Source organism: Buteo buteo, chromosome Z, assembly GCF_964188355.1.
Source record: "Buteo buteo chromosome Z, bButBut1.hap1.1, whole genome shotgun sequence".
Taxonomy (NCBI): domain Eukaryota; kingdom Metazoa; phylum Chordata; class Aves; order Accipitriformes; family Accipitridae; genus Buteo; species Buteo buteo.
In genome coordinates, this window is record NC_134204.1 from 43423366 (window position 1) to 43449053 (window position 25688).

The 25688-nt window shown below is 42.2% G+C and overlaps 1 protein-coding gene across 3 annotated transcripts in view; it reads left to right on the top strand.

Annotated features, from left to right (window-relative positions):
* LOC142027438 (transducin-like enhancer protein 4) overlaps nt 1–25688 on the top strand; it is a 99441-nt gene that overhangs the window by 43133 nt on the left and 30620 nt on the right. For 2 of the 3 annotated variants that reach the window (XM_075021644.1, XM_075021647.1), the window contains 2 exons: nt 12746–12950; nt 13368–13384. In XM_075021644.1, coding sequence (XP_074877745.1) covers nt 12746–12950; nt 13368–13384 — 222 coding nt within the window. The remainder of the gene's footprint in view (nt 1–12745; nt 12951–13367; nt 13385–25688) is intronic. The other variant, XM_075021646.1, reaches the window with a different exon arrangement.

A 25688-nucleotide genomic window follows, 5' to 3' on the forward strand; every position in this document is an offset into this window, starting at 1 on the left:
GTGCTGCATGTGCATATGTAGCGTGTGTGTATATGTGCACGTACCATTTTTTTGTGTGTATGTACGTGCACATGCGTGTATATGAATACTTCATGGTCTACTACTGTACATTTTTGCCATTCACCTTTGTATGTATTAGGGAGACGGCAAAAAGCAATTTGCTTTCTAGTAAAGAATAAGTTGGTTGATGTAAAACTTGTAATGTTATAGATACTGGCTATTGCACTGGTTATTTAAGTTTATCCTGCTTTCATGAACCACTAAACCACACAGAATAAATATAAACGACTAGACACTTGTTTGGGAGACTGGCAGTAACTTGTTAGTCTTCCCCCATCCAGACAGAAGTAAATTTTCTGTTTTGTTTGTTGCTGTCTGAATTTATCTCTTCAGGTCAATTGAAATTCTATTGCCTCAAATTTTCATAATACCTGAATTTTAGTTTTGTGTGTTAAAATTGGACAGCTCTCACCTCCCTCACAAGACTGAATTTTACCTTGCCCTACTACCTTTTATCACTCTTCTATTTTGCGTTGACTTAGGAAATGCTGTGTGGCCCTCTCTTTAGTTTTAGAGAAACAGGAGCAATACGGACTGAAAATTTTGTGTTCATCAGGTTTGAAGAGAAGTAATCTAATCCAAGAGATTCATTAAAAAAATAAATAGGATAGCAAGTTATCAAAAAAGCTTAAGTTCTAGTTGTGTGAATACCCACAATAATGTTATGTCTGCACTTAGATTTAAAGTCTGAAAATTTAGCATGAGGCTAAAAAAGCCTTGTCATACTTTGTAAATTGAATACCAATAAAAATAAAACAAAGAATGTAATTAGAAATCATGGCTTTTCTATATCTCTAATTATGTTGTCTTATATTATTTTGCTGTTTGATAAGTCTGACAGAGTTTGTGTTCTTTTAACCCTGTGATATTTTAAAAGCTTCCAAAGTTCATTTGCTCTTCACAGTTTTAAAAATACATCTTTTAGTTATCCATTGAGCTGTGTATCAGACGAAGACAGAAGCAGTATTAGAGTTTTTGGAATACAACTGTAGCTTAAGTTTCTCTGTGCTTTGGCGCCCTATTCAGTTCACCTCACTCATGCTAAACCCCTTCGGTTTGAACAGAAGAACCCTAGGTTTGAGTTTAAAATGGCTTTTACCAGAATGGAGGATGGCACAAGAAAGAACCGAATGTGCACAAATCATGTCTCTCTTTGTGTTTCGTGTGTATATATTTTTGTATGAATGTGCTCTGATTTAATGGAATCTGATGAAGCACCTTTTAACTTTGCAATATTATTCTATCTTCATTGGTAAATGAACCAAATCACTGATCCGTGCAGTTTAAATGCAAAATACTGAAGTGAGCCTGGAACCCGGAGAGACTGCTTGTTCTCCTGACAATAAACTAGTTGTGTTTAATGGAATGAAACACAGTTATAATGACTTCTTTCACAGGTCATGTTCAGTTTAAAACTGTTGACGGGCTGAAAGAAGTTAAATATCATCTGTCTTCTGGAGAGATGCAGGGAGAAAAACTAAACCAAAACTAGGTATTGTAAGCATGCTGTAGGAGGACTGTAAATCTGCAGGCATCCAGACTCTGCATCTGGTGTTTGCCATGGATGGTACGGTACAGCATTCTTGCTCGGAGCAATTTGTAGTACGCATCCAGAGCTCCTTTCCAGGTTGGGTGTATCAGGATGAGCAGTGTGATGTATCCAGTTGATCTTGTCATGTGTCACAGCTGCCATGTTTTTAAATTAGAATCTGCAAGATCACACTGTTGAAACAACATACAAATTGTTGCCTTAAATCAGTAATATGATCTAATTAGGAATGATGTTTTCATTTCCTGTATTATTAAATTGAGTCATCTAACTCTCTTAAAATGTGGTGGGTTCTTTTTGTTTTGTTTTTTTTTTGTTGGTGGTTTTTTTAAATTATTTTTTTAAATCTATTATGCTATATAATTGGAGCATGCTGTGCGAATGTGGTTGCGTTTTAATATGGGAACTAGAGAATTAACTTGCAACTTTATAAGAAATACATCAGAGTCTTTTTTTTTTTCCTCCCTCTGTTTAAAATAGTCAGTTTTCAACTGCTGTTGGGTAGTAAGGCAGAAATGGAGGCTACTGCTTGTGTGCCTGTTTATCACATGGAGAGAGATAAATGTACCAAAAACTTAAGAACAGGTATGTGATGGCGTTCAAAGAAAATGCAGTTTAGCACAAGAAATGCTGAACCTCAATTTTTAGCAGTGACATTTTAATGATAGGAAGTCTGCAAAATTATTTGCCATCAATTGTGAAGGCAATAACAAGCCTTGGTGGTTTTTCACACCCTCTGTGTTAAGTGCTTTCAGAATGACAGCGTAAACTGTGTTGGAGAACTCCAAGGAAGTAAAACTGATTAAAATGTTCATGCTTGAATGGTGCTGATGGAATAGTTCATTTGGACTTCCTCTACCTCCTGCAGCTCAAGCTGAAATATTAAAATTCAGTGGATTTAAATCTCTCTCCCCTCAGCTCAGGAAAAAAACATTACATTTTAATAGGTTTTAAACTCGTAATTCATTGGTTTGGAGCAGCACTATTAAATCTATTTAAATATTCCTTGTATTACTAAGGAAATGATTTAAATGATTTTTCCTTTACCATTCTATACATCTGAGAGAAAAAAAAAAGGCTTTGGTTTAATTTTTAAAGATCTTGTTTTATTATGTCACTTTTATTATCTTCTTTAAAAATAAGCAAATGGCAGTTACTGGAAGAAAGGACTCCTTCTGTATTGTCACATATAATCATCAAGCTATAAAGTTCCTTCTGCAATACACGGCTTGTCACAGTTTCTACCCTGTGTTTGAGGCTGAGGTGCTTGTTTGGCCCATCTCGAAAGGTGTGTAATTTTTTGGTTGCTTTTGGGCAAGCAGTCCATTTTACACCTGTGGAGAACACCGCATGTTTAAAAAATAACAGTATGCCATTGCAGTCGTGGAAACCTCTGGAAGTGGCGCGGCGCAGATAAGTACACACAAGTCGTAATAAGAACTTGGCGCCGGTGCATGCTATCATTGCCATGGTGCCCGCGGTCCAGGGCTCCTGTCGCCAAACGCCGAGGGGCTTTTCTGCGTTGGTGCTTAATGTACAGAGGTATCTCCCACTCCTCGCGGAGGGTGGGTTGTTTCTGCCTCTTGCGTGTGCTTGCACTGTGAGGAAGAACGAGAGGTTTTGGGGGTTGAACCCAGGCAGCTGAGGGGAAATGTTTTGATGCCCGTTTGTACAGCAAAGTCCTTCCTGCCCAGCGTGCACCTTCAGAAACGGGAGCTGCGGGGAGGGTGGGGGGTGGCGGTAGAACGAGCAGGTAGGTGTGTTGTAGCATGGGGGCAACAGTCACTTGTCTCTCCAGCCCTTCTGTATTTCTTGTTCAACAGCATATTAAACAGTGGTGGAAGCTTAAATGCTGTAAAACAAGTTGGCCATCTGCCGTGTGTTGTACACAGGTCGTTACAGAGGGAGGTGGCAGAGGAGGTTGACTTAATGGGTGCATGCTTTGAGTTGTGTTTATTTGTGTACCCGCAAGAAATGTTGAAATTCATTCCTCCCTGTTTAATTACTCTTCTTTGCTGCTTGTGTATGGAGGATGTGTGATGATACGGTCCTGCAAATTCTTTGATGCTGCCTAGTGCCTGAAATTGAGTTGTAGAAGGAATTGCAGACATAGAAGGCTTTTGGGTGAGCGCTTCTGGTTTTGAATTATTCATCTGAAGTCTGGCTAGGTTAAAGACACTTCGGTTTGGGGAGGGGGGGGAAAGAGGTGTTTTGTAGGGATTTTTCTTCTCCCCATATACCCAGGGGCCAGTTTAAGAGCAAGCCTTGCAGGGGAGGCCTAATTTAAATAAATCTCTTCATATGCAGCATTATCCTGATTTAAGAAAGCTGAAAATGAGGCACGGGATCTTTTTAGGGATTTTTGAGGGAATTAATTAGAAAGTAAATAATTCCAGGTTCCATATTTACTGAAAAAAACACTCTGAGGATGGATTTTAAATGCCGTTGCTACACTTGGAATGGGCTGCCACTGTTTTCCTCTTCTCCTCCTATTTTCAGTAGCTGTGGTAGCTACTGAATTTATATTGGTCTATCACTATATGAGCAGTCAGTAACACTGCAGTGTGAAGTGCAGACCACTTATTACATCTCACTGCCAATATGCTGATGCCAGAGGCCCTGCTCGTTTTGCTTAAGTAAGTGCATGTGACATAAGTGTTATGGCTCACATACTGTATCTGATCAGGCAGGAGAGCTGACTTCTGCCTCCATGTTTCTCAAGGTTATCCAAACCCTGGCACCAAAGCTATGTGACTACCGTATTTTTTTTTTTAATTAGGATTAATCTGTGCAGATATGAGGAGTCCTACAGAGAATTTTCTTCATGTTCTACAGCATGAACATATGCAATATTTTATTTATGACTTATTTTTGTACAGTCTCACTTCACACACAGTAGAAAAGAGAAAACACTGTTGCCAAGGTGGTCTGTACTCCAGTGTATGGAAGCTGTCTCCAACCAAATATAGATTTGCCATACTCCCATCAGACTCTTGGTCCATTATGTACTGTATATTGCCTTCAGTGATGGCCTTGTACCACTGCTTTGGAATAGAAGAAAAAGTGTAGAAAGGATCTTTTGATTTTGAAGTATTGTAAAGGCAGGGGTTTCCCAAAAAGGCTTCATTGCAAAATTAGCAATGCTTATTTACTCAATGGAGATGCAGCCCATTTAAACATGTACCCTTACTGTACAGTATAGCCTAAAGATGGTTATTACCGGGTCATGGTTTCATACCGTAGAGCTCAGATATCACTCCTAAACAGGGTTGTATATTTGTTATCTAGACTTCTTCCCAACCGCACTTGGTAGGCTGTTGCCTACAGCTGCGAATGAAGACTAGGATTTCATACAGTCGACCAGTCAAGCGTTTGCTTTTCTTCACGTATGTGGGTAGTTCTTTTGGTGTCTTCAATCTTAAACATAGGCTAAACCGAGGGCTTTAGTGCTTAACTGGGATGGGCAGTAAAATACTGCATAAGGAAAGTATTTGCAGATATTAAGTTCATCCATGAAGAAGGAATTTAAATTGTCTTAAATCTTGAAATTGTCTGATACTTCAGAATGTCTGACTTCTGTTAGTGAGACAGTTCCTTGCTTATTGTTTGGTGAACTTTTCACAGTCACTTCCTTAGTATATGGATGCATCACAAGCATTGATGAACTTCAGTAATGTTTCTGAAACAAGGGAGTAATGCTTTCCCTGTTCTACCTTTGGAGAAGTCTGAGGCAAAGAGAACAATCGGTCCTTCCACAGTCTTGGCGCTGCGACTTAAATCCAGGTGATGTGATCCTTGTCAAGACCTTCCTTTATCAAAGCTGCTATAGCTGGGAAACTGCACTAAAGCAAAAGAAATCACTTTAAGTTTCAGTTATTTGACTAATCGGCACTATGTTAAAGGGACAGAACACTACATCTCTCAATGAAATCTGCTTGGAGAGACTTAATGATATCCACGTGTTCTAACACCTGATGTTGACCTGTGGGAGGAGGCTGCTCACCACCGAGAAGAGTAGGCATTATAGTGCTCTGCACAGGACCAGAGCTGCAGCAGAAATGGCAGTCTTTAAAGACGCGGAATGGGTTGGAAGAATGGATCAATCGAAGCAATCCGGGTTTTTATCCCAAGCAAAGACAATTTGCTGAAATCCAACACAGTGTGTGTTTGTGTGTTGTAAGCATGATGAAACATAGCGTTAGCTCTTACAGAGTTACGGAGCCAGTGCTTCTCAGTAATTGCTATCCAGAAATTTGACTTGCTAAGGATTGACTTTTAAAGATGCATTAAAGAAATGCATGTGTGAGATGCTTAACATACTTGTCTTCTATGCTAAGACTACGTGGCTCTTAGACTATACCTTGTAAGGAAGCTTAGAAGTGAATTATAGTTGGCACATTAAAAGCTCTGGTGATAGAATTGCTTATAGATTTAGCAACTCAGGTCTCTCTGTGACCAGTGGCATTGCTTAACTTTTCTTCTAGCTTTTATTGTTTGATTCATTATACATCTCAGACGGTACTTTTTTCACTTTTCAGTCATGTTTATGTAGCCCAGAGTTTCAGAAACTTTTTCATGTGAAAGCCCTAGAAGGAGGTTATTTAGGACTCTGCTGGGAAGAACATAGTCATTGTTCTCATTTTCTAGCTCTAAAGAAAAGAACCAAGATTCACCAGGTCACAACAGGGATGCTGTTTTCCTACTGTCAGTCCAGAGGAGAGAACATCTCTTCCTAGGGTCCATGGGTAGGATGTGAGTGGAGCACTTGGTAAATAAGGTACTTCAACCAGTGTGCACCTACCTATTCAGAGCTGATTTTTGCCATCTGTTCAGCTGTAACAGAATACACCCAGTTGCTGTCATCGTTACTCTTTTGTTTGCATTGGTCTTTGTGAAAAGGCTTTGAAGTGGAGGTTTGGTATGTGTGGCACATTTCATGCCACTGGCTCTCCATGTGGTAAGACCTTGAGCTTACTTGCATTTGGTGCTTTCAGCCTTCTCTTGCAGGAGATGTGGATTTTCTTTGCCTTAGGTAGCAATTGATGGGGGAGAAGGAAGGAGAAGAGAGCTTAAGTGGCATGATTTATGCAAGAATTTCTGCCCTTTATTAAATGATAATAGAAAGTGATTCTAAAGAGCCTAATTCTGCCTCCCTCCACCTCCAGTGTGAAATTGAGATGGAGAGGAGTCTTGCAAGCAGAAGTCTTGCAAACTGAACTCCAGGATTCTGGGGGAAGGTGCACTTGGTCTTTTGCAGGAGGCTAGGTTTTCCTTTATTAAAATGCTGGCCTTTTTAACCACAAATCTTTATTTGCTAATAGGTTGTATTAATTTTTTTGTTACTTTTGTCCTCTGTCTATGCTGTTTCACTGAGTGAAAAATAGTCATAAGGGGGGAAGGGAGGACAAATGGTGAAACATGTATCCTGACATATGTTCCTATATATGTGATTAAGAACGGAAATGTGCTCTGCATATATTGTCTTTCATCCCACAATATGATTCGGGAGGTGACTTTTTGTTCCTAGATCACTTAAAAGATCTTTGAGGCAATTTGTAGAGATATGATCCTGATAGTTTCTTTGTTATTTATGTAGGAGTTCTAAATGCTCCCCTTCTGATTAATGACAGCTATTGATTTTTTTCCTTCCCCCCATAGTTTTCTCAGTGGAGCTTGCTTTCCTCCTGTACAATCAGCATTCTCAAAGGCAGAAATTACTGATTCTTAGAGAGTAAAAAGCATGGCATTTGCTGCTTTTTAAAAAGTTTATTATTATTATTGTTGTTGTTGTTATTATTATTATTATTATTATTGGTCTTCTCCTTATTGTCCCTCTTTTTTCACCATTTTTCATTTTTTTCCGAGATTTTTTCTAACCAGTGCATTCATTCCCCTTTGTGAACAGAAACAACATTTGTGTTTTCCAGTATATAAGCTGCGTCTGATTGTTTAGAGTCCCCACCAATCTCTGATACCTTTCTTTCACACTGGGCATGTTCATTTGCTAAATGATCACTCTCCCTTAGAAGAGTAAAGACAGTAGATTGCTCTACCCTACATCTGTACCACAGTCTCTTTATGGCAAACCAATGATGTGATATACATGCATAGAGGACCAGCAGAGAGAGAACTGTTCAAAGGAAGTACAAACAGTGCACATCATGTCAGGGGTGCGAACAGGCATGACAGATAAAAATTCCTATCATCCTAAGCACGCTCATAATTGTGTGTGCCAAAGGTCTTCCTTTTCTTGCTGGCCTTTAAACCATTGACATTGATACTGCATACTCTTGAGCCATTGTTTTTATGTCTTTATTTGCTCTTCATCTTGGTTCCTGTTTTATCTGTATGCTGTCTTACTAATGATTCACCCTGAGCAATCAATCACTTCATCTAACAAATTTCAGACAATTAAGCTATTTTATCCAGAGTTTTTGAGGTCCTCTCCCAGCTGTATTGCAGGTATGGGTAGTGCACCCATGTATATAGATATAAAATATCTTTTTGAGACATTAGTTTGTTAACATTAGAAATGTCTTCAGATTAGAGGAGTATGTTCAGGTTGTTTGGATAATGGCTGTGAACTTTCAGGGTCTGTAAGAGGAAAAGTGGTAGATTATTGTGACACAGAGCTGCTTGGAAAGTGTCCAGTAAAAACTTGAACCTTTTCCAGGAAAATAGGCTTTGAATGTGCTGACTATAACAAGAGAGCATTAGAAGCTAATTTGTTAGTGGGTTTATTATCACATTTTACTTTAAATTTGATCTCTTAAGATGTGTTGGGAAAAGAATTAGGCTCAGCATCAATATTTAGAATTGCAGTTGTAAAAATTAGTGATACTCGGATAAGAACCTTTTGCAAAGCCTTTTTACCCATTTGTTTAGATGTGACTTTGGAGTTATTTTACTCTTTACTGTAGACTGCCTAGAAGAATATACAGAAAATTAAAAAATAAAACCAGATTAGTAGTAACCAGATGTTATCTTTATTTGACATGTGTTAATATGTCTTGAAAGTTTTACTTCACTTTTTACTACTGAGCTGATTTCAGTGATCATCTTCCTAAACTTATTACCGAAAGAACCCAGTCTTCTTTTTTGGCTTCTTTCTGACTGCTGGGTTTACTCTTGCTCTTATATTTTCGTGTGTCGGATGTTTCTTAAAAACATTGCAATCTATTCGCAGTTCTGTAGGGCATATCTCTTGGTGGCTAACTGTTGCTGTTTTTATTTTTAAATAGTTCTGGGAAATTTACAGCATAATAAACCCTGGTGTAGTGCCTTTGCAAGTTTTCACCTATTCTGCATTGAAGCTGAAAATGTATGCTTGACTTTACGCATACAGTAGTCAGCTGTGATGGGGTTGTCTAAAGTTAACCACATGCTAAGAGTTCATAAATAACATGACTGAGGATAACAAATTAAAGGGAAGATGGAGCAGTGGGAAGTGAAAGCATTACAGCAACATCAAAAAAATTATGTGGTTGCTCAGCTGGCTCATTTTCAGGCCTTCCTTGCAAGTTTTTAAATTGTGTCAGATTTTATGATCTAAATTCACGGTATAGGCAGAAAGAAACGTAAACTTTCTTCCACAGTGGAGTGTTTCTGTATGGGGAGAATATCTGTCAGTTGTCTTACTCCTCCCTATCTTTGGCATTTTGATGACTAGAGGAGACCACCTTTTTTTACCACTTCGTAGCACTAACCTGATGCCCAGTGGGTTAAGGAATTGCCCTTATTTTTATAACTTTCCCTGTAACCAAGCAAGCTGTGTACAGGCCACCTGGGAAGCTGATGTTCACCATGCCGTGACACCCATCGGCAGTGGAAAAGCAAACCAAAGCTGTGAATATTGTGGGCATTTGAATTTAGTAATAGATTTCAGAGATCTGGAAACAGCAGTTAGAGATGCACTGTCACTTTGTCTTTACCTTCTTGAGTACGTCTGTTAGCAAACAGTGCTTAATTATGCAATCATATATTTTTTTTCCTTTTGCTCTTTTAGATTCTGAGAGCAAAAGCTTGCCCAGTGTTTCACTTGAATTCTTGTCATTTCTGTTTTCAGACCAGTGCCACACTCTTGCCGTACAACATTGCTGAAGGTGTTGGAGGAGTTCACAGTCCTTCCTGTACCAATGCAATCCTAGTCAACGATCCTCCTCCTGTTGTTCTACCTTTAGACCCACGTTATCTATGCCTGTGTGGCACAGGCATGTGGGGCTATACTGGAATTTTGCATGTTAGCTTAGATTTATTTAGCAGTCTGGTTTTCATAGCAAAGTGTTTTTGTGCCGTTACAATGTTACTGAATTGCACCAAACTTCTGCTGTATCAGTGAATGACAATTTTGTGACTGCAGGGGCCGTATTCTTTCTAGATTTGATGTTCCCATCATTTTCCATGGAAGAGCTTGGTCTCTTCAGAAGGGTTCTGCACGGCAGGAAGGCTGTTGGTTTGGTTTTTGGTTTTGGTGGGTTTTTTTTCCTACTCTCTCCACTTATTTTCAGAGCTCTCTGGAATTCAACTTGCAGTGAAAACATGTCAGTTCTTGGCCAAGAGGGACTGGGCCAGCCATGCTGTTCTGGGTGATGTCAAGCCACTAGGCACTGAGGTGTCATTACCCATACTACTCCTAATGCCCATGTTATATCTGGGAGGTATTAATGATGTTCAGTACATCCAAGGTGTAGTCTGTGCTGCTGTCTTACTGAGCTATGTAGAGAGGTTCCTAACAAAGAGCAGTAAAAAAAAGAGAATTGCACTCATGGTGAAGTTTTCTTCAAGCTCTTCAGAAACCATCCTGTATCCATAGAGGAGGTCATATAATGCAAACTGGGTGGGTTATTAGGCAGATCTGTATGGATTGTACAGTACTGTGCAATGAGTGTCCCTTACCTGGTACCCTTTGGTTGACAGAGAAATACTTAACAAGGGGAAGGCTCTGTCACTGTTGATATGCTCAGGCTCTCCTCAAAGTCTTCGCTTCAAACCACTGGTAGATTCAGGCAGATGCCTTCTTGCAGTGGTTTATAGCATGTTCTCGAACAGGAATGGGAAATTCCTTGTTTAAAATGAGACTCCAGAACACAGATTATTTTGTCCATTCCTTTTCTTTCTCTTGCTCTCTTTCCTCCCTCCCCAAATCAGGCATGCCAGATTGTTCCCTTGCTGTAAGGCAGCCCCATTCAAACCCTGAAGCTAAACAATACACTGTTGGCTCTTGCTTCATTTCATTGTAGTTAATTTAAAATTCTGAGAAATGAAGCATCCTTCCATAATAGTATCAAGCAAGAAAAATGTGTTTGATACTTTCTACAAGAAGGAGCACCTGCCAGAATGACATGGGTTTGCAACCAGGGAAAGGATTGAGCCTTCCCTCTTCCACCTGGAAGAATTTTCGTTCTGTTGTGGGTTTTGGTTTTTGGTTTTTGTTTGTGGGTTTTTTTGTGCTTCTCCCCCCCCCGCCCCCCCTTATTTTTTGTATTTTAAATATTTTTTCTTTGCCTTCCTTTTGGATTGTTCCCCTCCTTTCCCTGGCACTGATCTGGGTTGGATGACATGCATGTGCCACTGCCAGTCTAATTCTACCACCTGGGTTGTATTTCCACGAGTAAGAGAAGGATCTGTACTTTCATAGAGGGGTGTTGAGGGAGGCATGCATGCAGTGTGCTGCACGGGTTACGTAGTATGCTGTATGTGACTCTCAGTCTTTTACTTTCAGCTCACCCTTACGTAGAGATTCGTGCTAGGGAGCGAAGAGAAAAATGAAGTGAAGAGTGTATTGTCTCTTGTTTCATTAAAGAGCTGGGTTGCAAGGTGGGAAGTGAATTTAGGCGTGCAAGTGAATCAATCAAGTGAAAACCAAACAAAAGTAGGACTTGAATCTTTGCAATTAGGAATTTAAAATGGAATTAGGAATTTAAAATGGAATGTTTTTATGCAAAGCGAGTTAAGTTTTTATTTCTTCTTCTTCCAAAGTCTTATATACAGACTTGCAGGGGGGACAGAGCAATCCTAGAGGACTTTTGATTTGATTTACCCTGAGTCCTGAGCAGTGACTGCTTGAAAACGAAAAGAAAATTTCAGAGCTGATCTAGTTACCGTATGAACAGAAATTAGTTGGACAGTTAGTGGGCAAGCCTTAGACCTGAACAGATCTCACTTGGGATATAGTTACCATAGCTTTTTCACCTGTTTTTTTTTTTTTTTTTCCTCTGCCTTCTCATTGAGTAGCAACAAACAATCTGCCTATCCCACAGTGGTTAGTATAGCACAGAGCTTGGTGCAGCCCTAGTTGAGGTCAAGCACTCCAATTCGAACCTCTCAAGGGCTTTCTTTATGTGTTGCCAGTGTACTGGTAAAAATGACTTTAAACTCTTGTCAGCGCAGTTACTGGTGCATGCATCACAGTCCCACTCAAATAAACCTGTCACAACACAGAGTCAGCAGCTAGAGAAGAGTACAAGGGCAGGCCTCTAGCTTTTCATTCGAGCATCACTAAACGTGCACAGAGTGCCCAATTATTTCAGCATTATTGAGCAAGCCTACAGGAGGACCCAAGCCTTGCTACATTAGATTTTCTTTAGTAATTTGCTCAAGTACCGCTGAGGACACTTAAAGGGCTTAAAACGGTGGCTGCAACCAGTTTCCTTTTCTGGATTGTTAATTCAGGTTTTCTCTTTCAAATTAACTCTCACTGCATGCTGTGCAGTAGCGCTGGGAGAACTGTTTAACACTAATTTTCTCAATTTTCAGCAGCTTTTTTTTTGGCATTATATAACTGCTTTTATAGTTACATATGTTTTGATTAGACATGTACGTGGTGCATTTCTGCTAGAAAGAGTAAAATGCAATACCTCTGTCAGAGACATAAAAATTTCCCCAAAACTGAAAATTCCTTTCCTTTATTCTTTCTTTAAAATTTTTTGTTGTTCTTTTAATTCAGCCTGTAGTTTACCGATTCTGTTGTGTCCAAACATATAGACATTTTTAAAATGCCAGGGTGTTTGTGAGAGTTGATATCTGGATCGATCAGAAGCATTGGTTGATGCGATCAATCACATTTGATGTACAGGATCAATCGGACAACCCCTGGCTCCCTGAACAAATTCAATATCTGTGTTTCATTTTTCACAGCAGCAACAACTCCAGGCCCAGCATTTGTCACATGGACATGGTCTTCCCGTGCCGCTCACTCCGCACCCCTCGGGCTTGCAGCCTCCAGCCATCCCACCCATTGGCAGCAGTGCTGGTCTCCTGGCACTGTCCAGTGCGCTGGGGGGGCAGTCCCACCTCCCAATTAAAGATGAGAAGAAGCACCATGATAACGATCACCAAAGAGGTAGGTGCTGCCAGATGAGTGTGTGTCTTCATTCATTTCTCTTCTTTCCTTTTTTTAAACTCTCCTCTTTAAAAAAAAACACAAACCAAAACAACAACAAAAAAAGGAATTTTCACAAGGATTCCTAGCTAATTGCTTCAGTATTTATTACCTAGCAGTAGCCAGAAATTGTGTTCAAATGCTAGAAATCCAGTTTCATAAATCTGGCTATACAGTATTAATAATTAACTGTACAGGAAAGTTAACATCTGTGCAATTTATTATTTAACAGACATCAGGATTCTTTCTTCCGAGTATGATAAATGTATAATTTTATGTAAACTAACTAGCACTTTTCTCTTTTTCTCTCCCCCCACCTCCCCATCCCCTGCCACTGCCTCCTCCCCTCTTTGCACACGGGGGCTGCTCTGCGTGCAGACAGAGACTCCATCAAGGTAGGGCTCCATTTCATAGGTGTAAGGGGTGGCTTGAAAGAGCTGCACGCTGCGTTTTTCTGAAGTATGGCCCAGAGTGGTGGAAAAGGTCACAAAGTGAAACCGGGTGGTGATGCTCATGTTGATTAGCAGAGCCCTGCACAGACCGTGTATCACACTTAGAAAGTGGCTGGTAGTGGGGGAGTTAGGATTGCAGGCAACATGCCGTGCTGTGGGTTTGGTGGAACAGCACTGAGCCTGTTCCTGGGTAAAAGGAAAGGGCTGCCTGGGCTCTCTGCCCAAGCTTATGAGACAGAAAGAATTAGCTGGTAGTTTTAAGTCATTTGGAGGCTGTAAATTGTAATTCTGATAATGCCCTAATAATGCAGTTATGGAAGCAGAGCTCTGTTGTGCACAGGGGAGGGGTGGGGTGCTGCCCACTGCCCCGGCTGAAGCCATTGGAGAGGAGCGAGCTGCTGTTCCCTACCCCAGCAAAGGTGCTACTCACACTGAGGATTGATCCGGCCTTCCTTTTCCAAAAGTTAACTTTCATGTTCTGAATATGACTCTGCAGCATACCTGTGCACACCATCCTGTGCGTGGTGGTGTTTATAAGGAGACGCAATACACACCTCGCGGCTCATGTGGTTTTGAGCATACGGCGATGCATATGACTACGATTCAGCGTATGTGCCTGGATGCTTGTCCATACCGTATAGCCCCTAGAGTCTCTCAGAGGCTCCTGGGGTTTTAATGCTGCAAGTGGGGAGGTACATCTTGGCCCTGCCCTCTCCCAGATCAGTCTGCTCTCCTTGCTGCTGCTGGTGGTTTACCACCTCCGCCATGCGAGGAGCTGTGCCTTTGCTTCTCCAGCAGCTCCAGGTGGGGATGCGTCCCGCAGCCTTCTTCAGCGTGCCCATTCTGCCACTGGCAACTCCGCCACGTCCCAGCCAAGTGCAACTGAGCCGATGGTTGTCAGTTTTGCTGTTACCCACATGGCTCTGCATAACAACAAGGAGCTGACAGGAACTGTCAGTTTTTACTGTGAGCAGCAAAGGCACTGAAGCTGTCTATCTGCCAACATAGGACAACAGCACGTTGGATTTCACTTCACCTTCCTTGTCATGAGGGCTAGAAACTGGGATCACTGCTTTATGTGGCGAGGCTGGGTGCAGATTAGTGATGATTTCCCTAGAACACCCCCTGTTTGCTGTAAACATATACGTTTAGTCCATTTTCTTTTTTCCTGCACCCAAACAAACAAGTACAAGTAGGGAAGACACCTAAATGTGGGAATACAAACCCGCCTGGTTTCTTTAACGACTTTGAATACCTGTACAGTTGGAACCATGAAGTGTTTCACTCGAGAAAGTGAACGACGAGAACTGCTAGTATATGCCGACCGCTGTTTTTAAACAAAATACGCTAGTCGTGTTTCTGTAATGTCTGTGGGATGTTGGGGTGTTTATGCTGGCATGGCTGTTATGGGGAGTGTTTATACCAAAAAAAGCTGATTTTGTCTGGGAATGATTCAAAGATGCTGTTACTCATACAGCTTCAAGAGGGAGAGGAGGGCGTCGCTGCTTTGTGCCAATTTACTGTGAAATGATAAGTAGATGTTTGTCTTGCACGGTGTTCAGATTGTGAGTTGGCTCATGTGTCAGCGTTATGGGGCTTGCTGCCAGCTTTGCAAGGTGAAATAGTTTGCTAATTTCCTTAAATGTTTTCAGTGATGCCCAGAGTAGCAGTTAGTCGCTTGTTCGATCGATCTGTCCTCCCTTAAGTGGCTCCTGGTTAAGAGAGCTTTTTATGATTGTCTGCTGTGTGACTCGAGATGGGTTTTGCCAGCCAGAATGTGCCAGTTGCCAGCAGCTGGAGCCTGTGTGCTTGTATGAAATAATTTATTCATGCAGGATAATGCTCCTTAACATTTAACAGGTAATGAACGTGACATAAATTTCCTTCTTGCTTTTAATTTTTCCCTTTCCTCTTCTAATGTGCAAACAGGCAGCTCTGGTACTCTAAATAGTAAGTAATTTTTGGCCATCTGTCAAAAGGAAATTTCAATACAAATTTAAATTAATGGTGCCTGAAATTTTTTATAGCTCCTCTAAAAGCCTCTAATGTGCAGAAAATTCTGAATCTGCTGGTAGTAATTAGTGTAGCATGTAATGAGGATATGGGCAATGTTATACAGCCCCAGTGTAACGTTTTGATATGGTAGCAAAATTTTGATTTATACAAGGTTGTGCCTGCGTTTAATTGTGAGAGACACTTTAAAGTGTTTTCTTGCTGATACAGATTATTAAGCAGGGCAGATTTTAGAATAGCTCATAAAGTGTAAATTTACATTTTAGTGTATGATTCAGGTAACGAAGGTACCCTACCCATTTCTACAAAGGAGAGAGTTTGGCTGAAGCATGTGATTTCTTGCCACCACTGCCAACGCTTTGGATTTGCTGGGCAGTTGTCTTCGTGAAACTTGCTGTCTCTAGCAGTGCTGGTCCCCACCCTCGTCCTGGTTCAGGCCAGGGAAAAGGCAGTTTGCATCACTCTTCTGAACGTGATGTTTCCTGCCTGGTAAGCCAGACTTGGCTCGCATCCTTCACAGCACCTCCCCCAAGTGAGCAGTTCCGTGGCTACTGAAACCGAGTAGTCACCTTCCAGGTAAACACGAGATTGTTCAAGAGCTATTCCTAAATAATAGTTCAGCATCAGCACAGCAAGCTCCGTGGAGAAGGGTGGCTTTGGGAGGTCTCTGATTTTGTGTTGGATTCAGTCCTCCGAATCCTTTTGCAAAGTTTGAAGTGTGGGAAAACTCTAGATGCGGTAAACTGGGTCATGGGAGCGCTCTTTGTGCAGTGGCAAGGCTGCGGAGCGGACAAAGGGAAGGGAAGGGTGGCAAGCGCCAGGGCTGTGCTCAAAGTGCAGCCCTGGCTTAAGGGCTCTGAGGGAATATAATGTGTTTAGACAGAAAGACAAACAGCTCTGCAGTTAACCGAGCAGCTTTTCACAGAGGACTTGGTGCGTCCCCTTTTCAAAGCAGTAAAACTTCTTTTAAAAAAAAAAAAAAAAAAGGATTATTCTGCAGTGGATTCTTGCTTGCTAATTGCACCCCGCAAGTGTTTTTCTACCCCCAGCAAGAACTGCTGAAGCAGGAAGCACGTTGTTCTTCCCAGCCCTGGTACCCTCCCTGGGACAAATGTGGCAAAAGTTTCTCTGGCCCCTAACAAAGTCCTTTCTGTAAAACATACCGTGAACAAGCTAAGGAAGCATTTTGTGTGCAAAAGCACCACCTGGCAGAAAGTAGTCCAGTGCTAGCAGTCTCTTCCTGTGGCTCTCACTGGGGCAGCTGGAGCGAAGGAGCCCCCAGATGCTGGCTGGGTTGGGGGCCTGCCCCAGCCAGCCAGGATGTCCCCAGGCAGCTTATTCCAGAATCTCAGTCTCTTCTGAATCCCTGCCTGGTGCACAGGATTCAACTCCTGTAACTTTTTACTCCATCTGTTGTTAATCCAGTTCTGTTGTTCTTTATACTCATGTGGTGCATTGCCTTCCCCCCCCGCCCCCGTTTGTTTTTTTTTTCCACCTGAATTGTAAATTACTTGGGGTGGAGACCATGCCCATAGTAAGACTTGTCAACATGGTGGAGACTGTTCATTTTGATGCTGGGTGCTACTGTTTCAGCAGCAACAATTACCAGTAATTAAAAGCTGCAGTCTTGTGGCAGGAATAAAATAGCTTGTTTGAGATTCTTGTGGAAAAAAGAGAGTTTTAAATGAAAGAATATGAAATAACATTTCAAATGCAGGTTTAGGGTGAATTTCTGCCTAACATGCTGGTGAACTGGAGGTGTGTCAGGGCAAATTCAAGTGGGTTTAACAGTAAGATTACTTTTGCCTTAATCTGTGTGAAGGCTAATAATTACACATGGGGCAGATACAGGGAAAGTGGATGGGTGCAATTCCCATGTTCCATTTACAGTTGTGGTGGCAGGTGCTCCAGTGCTTCTCAGTTTAGTTTCTCGAGCTGTTAGCCACTATTAAGTGTTTAGACCTCTGGTGATTTAGTATGTAAGAGTAAGCTGCTTATTTCTCCAGCTGTAATTTGATACTTAAAAAAACCCAACAAAGTGGTATGAGTAATGCTTCTGCAAAAATGCCCAACATATATTATAAGACTTTGGATATTACCAAATGTATATTGCTCAGACTTTGTTCTTCTGCAGTTAAAGGAACACCACATAAACTGCCGTAATGTACTGCTGTGGACTTTGTCTTAATTGTCAGGTTTCTTTTAAATGAGACTTCCACTAGTGGCATGAGTGTCCTGCCAAATGTTTTTGCATTCAGTAAGTATTCAACAAGCCAAAGAAACATAAGTTATCTGTTACACACTTAAAGAAATTTACAGAATTTATTTCCTGATCATTTTCTTATTTTGCCACTTTAACACCATTCAGCTGAAAAGCACTTCACAGGCTTGTTAAAATCCAAACGTTTCACACTCACATCATGGATTCTGCTCGTGCCTTTCTCCCTTGAGAAACAAGGCATTGCGTGTATTTTGCTTTCCGTAATGATGAAGTAGTTTTAAGCTGAGCATATTTGAACTAAACTTTGCTCTACAGAAGCTGTGGTTTTGATCTTTGTGAGTGTTTTGGGGGTAGTGTTATCAAAATATAATGAGTAACTTCTGTTGGCTTGCGATACAGTAATTTTTTCAGTATTAATTGATATCTGCCTCTGGGCGTGTAAGCTGTGCCGAATGTAACAGGTGCCCTAATTCCAGAAAATGTGTTGTAATTGTTTGTTTGTGGAACAGATGAATAAATATCTGTGGGGCATAGCTGGTCCTCAGGTGGTGAACGTGAATGGATTAATGATGTGATTGGGTGAGACATGCTTGTTTGTTGCAGTCTCGTCCAGTAACTGTCTGCTGAAGCAGAACAAATATTAATTAGCAGGGTCCTGTTTGTTGTCTCAGTCTATCTTATGGAGCTCATTTTTTGGCACTGGTGTTTTTTTCCTTAATAACCTTTTCATGGCTAGACTTGTAGCATGTCATTCAAGCCCTGTGGTTTTTAACAGAATTCTAGAACATGAAACTGAACCTCAGGTATATGTCTCCCTGATGCGTTTTTTTTTCTTCCTTTCTCCCTGCCCCCAACCCCCACCCCCTCCGAGTTTTACATTCCTTTCTTTCATTCAGCATCACATCATTTGCCTTTTTAATGAGCTCGTCTGGGAATTTTAATTTAGTGTATTCGTATGAAAGTAACGGCACGTACTCTGGTATCAAAGAATCATCTGCTTCTGCCATTTTTGATGGCTTCACCTCCTTTACCCAATAGCTTTTTTCCCGCTTCTGTGTATTAACTGTACGCTGGTCTCTTACCATGGACCCTTTTGCCAGTTACCACAGGGTGACTCTTACTTGGCAGTGTGCCCACATTTGGACAGACTCCTGCAGTGCTTCTCACTATGAAACTTTATTTTGCCACTTGGTGGTTTAGGGTAACTCAGATGGTCTCTCTCCAGATGCTCTCTTCACCCAGGAGGCAAACACTTACATGGGCTATAATTTCTAACCTGAGCAGTCATGTCTAATTATTTCCATAGCAACAGACTGTGATGTTGATAACACAGGATTATGACTTCACTTCATAGAGTAGGAAGAGGAAGTTTGCTGGGGTGAGGAGGTGGGTGGAAAGGTCTTCTCCAGTGCAAAGGCTTTGACAATGTAATAGCTGGGGGGAAAAGAAGTAAAGGGAGGGAATGAATTTGTTTATTATGTCTTCTGAAGTTCTCATTGTAAGTGTGCAATTAAAATCATACTTTGGATGCTGGCATTCATGGCTTACACCGATTTACTCATGGTGAACATGTCTGGAATGAAGAACACATTTACAGGTTGGGTTAAATAGGTATTAGTCAAAGTAATGGGAGAAAATAAACAATACTTAGCAATTTTTGGCAAAGCAGGATACAACCTAGATGGCTGCTTTTTGCTTTGGATCTTTCTGTTGGCGCTGTGATAAATTTTTTTGTTGTTGTGTTGGGCCCTTAGCGTTTTGATTTTGAGTTGTCTTTAAAACCCTTAGATCCAAAGTAACTTGAAACATCCCTTATTTTTGTGCAAATCAATTGATTCCTTGGGCATGCTGATTATCTGCTAAAGGGAGGGAAGGAGGACAGATTACCTTCTGGAAGCAGCAGTATGGATGACATGCATTGGAAGTTTCCGTCCTCTGGTTAAAAGTCACTGAATGCTAGTAGTAGGTTAATATTTGTGTTTATATTTGTATTGCTTTTCCTGTCTCTTCCCTGGCACTATACCTAGTCAAAGTGTTGTCAGTCTCTTAAGTTGATTTTAGAAGAAGTTGAAGGAAATGAGTAGTGTGACTGATTCCCAAGTTATTATGCATGATTGTTGAGTGCATCATGAATTACAAAGTTTTAGCTGCGCTTTGAGGGAAGAAGCAATTAGGCTGGCCAGCAGGAATCGGCCATTGAGGGGAATTTGCGGGAAAGTTACGCCGTGTCTCCCGCCTCTCTCCAGTACAGCTCTAATTGAGTCGAATAATTAATTAAATATCTAAAGCTTGATTAGCCTATTTTGCATAGCAATTTGAAAAGTTCTGTGTTTTCTTGAACGACATTTGGCCTTTTGAAGAACAAAAAATTGGAAATGCTAATGTTTTTCAGCCAACTAAGGGAAGAAAATAAAAATGTCTCCATAGCAACAAAGCTTCTTTCTAGATGGTTTCCTAAGATATGCCTGAACCAGAAGCAGATGTCTGATTTGAGAATCTCGCCTGCTTCAATGTAAACAAATAACTTCTAGGCAGGTGTTGGAAATAATATGGAAATCCTATTAAGGGGCCCTGGGTTCCTGTCACTCAGGAAGCCCCTGCCACAAAAGGGTTGGTTGCTTGAATAAAGGAGGCAGAGTAAATTCTCGTTAGGCTTTAGCTTTTCCCAGGAAATGATTGTCTCTGCGTGCTCTTTCTCCTGCCAGCCTGAATGCAAGCCGTTCCTTCTATTGATCCCCTCTGCCACCCTCGCTTTCTCCTGCTCCTCTCCTGCTGGATTAGTGCTTGATGGTGGCTGCTGCTGCTGCTGCTGCTTGGGGCGTTGTGACATTTGTGATTTTAACCCCCGTCCCTCCATCCCAGCCCTGCCTCAGCCAGTGAGAGGACAGCCGGAGGAGACAGATGCTGGCCTGGAGCAAGGAGAGGAGGGGAAGTGGGCAATGGAGGAGGCAGAGCAGCCGAGTCCCAGCAGCATTGCTCCAGCTTGTTTCTGTGAATTTATAGATGATGTTGTAGCCCTTGGCACTGCAAGACCGACTATCTTCTCGACATGGGATTTTCCTTTTCCTTTTTCAGAGGGACCGCAGATTTGGACGGGCTGTGATAAAGGTTTCGGTGTGGCTGCCTTGCTGGTATCACATGTTGGGATTTAAAATGAAAGTGTGTTTTTTCTTGTAACGTATTTAGGAAGTTGGTGGGCCTTCCCCCCCCCCCCCCTCCTTTTGAAGTTACTGAGTAAATATGTTGTGCCTGGCATCAGCAGTCTGTTAGTCTAATGTGACACTTGTGCTGCCTTTGCATTTAGTGGTGTCAGTTTTGTCCCCAGACCCCGCTGTGCTGAGCCCTGCACTACCACAGCCTGGGGACCAGCTTACCTGCAGCTTGTGGGCGAAAACTTCCAACGCCGGGCAGGCAGGAGCAGGCGCCAAGGACGAGTTTTCCAGGGTTTCAAGGCTGGAAGAGGAGATGGTGTGCGTGTCCCTCCCTCGCCGTCTCTGCTTTCCTCGGTGCGCCAGCCGTGCATAGTGATGCTCTTAATAACACTCAGAGGGTTAAATGTGGATAAACACAAAACAAGGCTTCTGAAAAGCCTGATGATTATCATACAGCGTTTCTCGGACTATAGCCCCCGAGACGCACTTCATAAAGCCAATAAAGCGCGCGCCGGTGGTCTCCCGTTGCCCTGGCAACGGACCACAGGGCACCCTGTATGTGAAATGCATGAACATCTGCGAATTAATCTTTTTTAGTTTGTTCTTTCCTTGGCACCGGCTGGCAGCGGCAGGGGCTGAGCTGGAGGGTCCCCCAGGGATGCCCCCAGTGCCTGGCAGAGGGGCTGAAGCCGGGTCCCTCCCGGCAGCGCTTCCCGCGGTGGAGGGACTCAGCCTGATGGCACTTGCGCTGGGATGCTCACTGTTAGCTTGCTTGTGGCTGCACGGGAGAAAGAATAAAAAAATCTTCTCCTGAGCTGAGGCGTTACTGGGCTTCTCAGTCTGCTGTGAAAAAAACAATCTGAGGGGAAAACGTAACTAAGCGCTCGTGTCCACACCGCAGTTTTACTGGACTTCACCACTCCCGTGCTCCACGCTCACCGGACCGTAGTGGAAACAGAAGTCATGGGGTAGCTGCTCTCGCGCAAACCGCAAAATGGAGACGTGTAACAAAAAATCAGCAGTGTGACAGCCGACCCGGCAAGAGGCCCAGCCGCGACTGCGCTTGAGAGATGCAGAGCCCCGTGGGACGATGGTTCCCCTGCCTGCCGGAGCAATGATGGAGGGCCGCGGCACGGGGCTGGCTAGCGTCCCGCCAGCGCCTGTGCAGGCGTGCGGGCTTTCTTGCCCCTCGCCTCCCACCGCCCTTGTCCCCACCGCGTCGCACCGCGGTGCGGATTTCGTGTCCGGCTCCGGGCGCTGTGCCGGCTGCTGGCTGCGGGAGCCGGGCTCGCCCCGTCGCTTTCCACCGAGTCCCTGGGAGGACTGTAGGGGGAACACTGTGTATGTCGTATCATCAGCGAACGCTGGATGCAATCAGTGTTTTAATGAAGTATTGGAAGCGAAATGCCGCTTTAATCTGCTAATTGCATTAAGAGGACGGCAGATTGCTCTGTATCGCTTCCTTTTGAGCTGCAAGCTTATCAAAGAGTACCGAGGTGCTTTTGAGTGAGGTATCGCAGCCAGTCGGATGCTACTTGTTTGCATACGAATATTAGCAGGCACAGCTGTACCTCTGTTTTTCTGCCTCTCAAGAGGCAGTGAATGCAGCTGTGGGAGTTTCCTTAATGTGTACTTATGAGTAAGAGGGGGAGGGCGGGGGGAGAAGGGAAAAAATTTCGACACAGTTTGTTCCTTTTTTCGTTCATGGGGTGAGTGGTCTGTCACGGCTTCTCCATGCAGTGAAGCTGACGTATTTTGAGCCACTGTATTTTTTGAAAGAGGGCATACAGTATTTTCTTTGCCGTATTAATCTTGCCAGGTCAAAGTAAATAATAACGCTGATTTTGCTGGTGGTGTCCTGTTTTGTCAAACTGGTGTGTGCTGCAGAGGTGCAGTGTGGGTGTATGGAAGAAGGACCGGGAGGCATGTCTCCCGATTGCAGCTACTCCTAGAAGAAAGGTTGTCTGCAGGCGTGTGTGGTATGAATTTGGCACAGACCACACGCAACAGAAAATGTGGCAGGTACAGCAACATATTTCTGAGTCCTTTGCTCATTTTATTTTAATAACAAAGTGCCCAAGACTATATAGAAATCATTTCTTGCACTGAGTTCAAAAGCCAGTGCTGACCTAGATAACATGAAGCTTTGTCTTGTGATGTTACAACACCAGACGGTAGGAAATCATTGTATTTGGCTTGCAGTAATTATAGCTGTGTGCTCATATTTCTTGTCTCTGCCTAACATGTTTGTTGAAAGCATACCTGTTGATGCTGTATTTCTGTCCCACCTCTCTATTTCTTTTAAAAATACCAAACTGCAATTCATTTTAGCCCTCGAGGAAGTGAATATTTTGCTTTTCCTCCCCTGCTTCAGGAAAAGAGTTTCTTGCAATGACTGCAAATACCATTTTGTAATGAGCTTTGCTGTCCCATACTGCAAAATATGAGAGGAATTCAATGTCTGAATAATTTTAAAATAACCCCTTTAAAATGAAGTACAGTAAACCTTGTGGGGTGAGAGAAACCCTTTTTCTGCTATTCCCTAGTATCTTTCTAAAAGCCCTGTCAGGATGCATCCTTGCATCGTGGCATTAGAGTAGCAAAGGCACCTTGCTTCCAGCATAAAGGCAGCCTGTCCAGAGTCAGTTTGGTGCCTTTATTAAAAGCACTATATGCCCACCACCTACGTAGCCTGAAAGCTTTGCATCATACCACAGGTATTTGAAAGCAGTTAAGTATTTAGCAGACCTTCTGTAGGACTTTTGCGTGCTTCATGAAGGTTTTCTGGTAACTGTGTTGCCACCAGCCATGGTGAAGACTGAAGGTGCCATTTTTGGACTCTTCTTCCTGCTCCAGGGGATGAGGAAGAGGAGACATTTTTGTGTGGTGTTGTATCTCCTCCCTGTTCCTTTTAGAGTATCTAGCATCACACTGCACATGTTTTTCCCAGTTAATGTGTGCAAGTTGCAACCCTTTTGATATCAAATGTTTTCTGTGCTATATAGTACCTCTCAGTTGTGCCTTTGGTCTCCACAGACCTTAACCCATTTTGCAAATACTGCTAATGACTGTAACAGTCCTGCTAATACTGATAAACGAACTTAGTGTTGCAAATAGCAATAACTTGATTTATAATAGTAAATTTAACTGAAGTTTCCTGCCAAGTGGAGTAGGGCTGAAATGGGTACTAGCAGCTGCGGTGAGCACAAACCGACAGAGCTGCAGCTACTTGGTAGACAAGTGTTTCATAATTGTTTTGGACGGAAAGAGGTAGAAAACTCTGACTGAAGAAGGCTCGCTATGTTGACAACACACAGCTCCAGAGATTGCTACAGTGCAATCACTGTAAACCTGCTTGTTTTACAAACAAAATATGTTACAGATTCTAATTATAAAAACAAAAATATGTGCTTTAATTTGACATACAGACAGAATTTCTCTTACTGTTTTGCTGTGTCTTAAAACTGCTAGGGATTCTCTCTGGAATATTAGTTATTCAGCACGCACAACTGCTACTGTAGATGTCAAAAATAAAATATTTATAAGTGTATTTGATACTGTGTTCTGGCTCACAATACGTATCCATCCAACACTGCACTGTGATGTGTATGTAAACTGGTCTTAAGAAAAAACATTTGTTCATATCCAGGGTTGTTCTTGCCAATAATGAGATTAAATCAAAACAAATACCACTTGTTATCTAATTTGCCCGTTTTCTTAAAGTTTACTTAAAGTTTAAAAAGAATATGTTAATGTAATGATACGGTTGTGACAAAAGCCAACAAAAACGGGGAAGCAAACATCTGGAGGTGGGTGTTTCCCACACTAAAGAGGCAATTGAAGTAAAAACCGTGATGCTTAGCACTTGGTTCTAGGCAGTGTGACTAGTTTGCTCTTTGAAAGTGTAAACATGAACCCCCGTGAAACGTCTGGAGAAAAGCACGTGAACATTCGCCTTGTGGCTGCAGAGAAAGAAACGCTAAGGTGGGTGATTAAGAAGAGATCAAATGAGCGTGGGGGGGAGCGAGCGATGTGGGAATAAATGCATGTTTTCTCTCTGCATCCACCTGACTAACTACTGTGCTTATTTTTATCCACATTTTACATATTCTCTGGAGAGATCTCTTTTACAACTCGTGTGAAAAAAAAAAAGGGAAGAAAAATCGTAGGCAGCAGCCTTGATTATGCTGTATAAAGATCAGGCAGCTAGTAGACCGATGCGTGCTTAGCACTTGTATGTTAAAAGCTGTTTGCTCTCTGTACAGTGACACCAGAAGCAAGGTGTACGAGGGCCTTAATCCTCTGAGCATTAACGCTTTCCAAGATCGTAAGTTACCATTGTCCTCTGTTATGTCAGAATTTGCCTCGTGTTTCCTTTTTTCCTGTCAGACATCTGGTGGTTCCTCAGAAATATTTGAAGAGCCATCGTTTAGTAGTTTACGGGGGAGGGGAAAGCCTTGAATAATTCACACAACAAATGATTAGGCAAGCACTTGTCTATCTAACTGAATTATTCTGCATGTTTGCTGAAGCAGTTAAGCAGGAGAACAGCATTTCCTTCTCCGGAGGGTTTACAGCGGTAGTATTGACCCACCTAGTTATTGGGTTTCAGCCTTTTGTTGACACTGTTGTAAATGAAAGCTGCCTGGACAGGCACTGAGCAGCTGGGCTGGATAATTGTGAAGGATTCATGCTTGTTGCTGTTACCCCCAGTGTTTGTAGTGGGTTGTTTGCTTTGACTTTTGTTGAACTGTTGACAAAAGCATTAGATACAAATGGGAACAAATAAAGTGGTGAGATGCCAGGAGGGCTTGGCAGTAATGGTGGTTTTCATTCCGACTTAAATGGGGAATGTTGACAC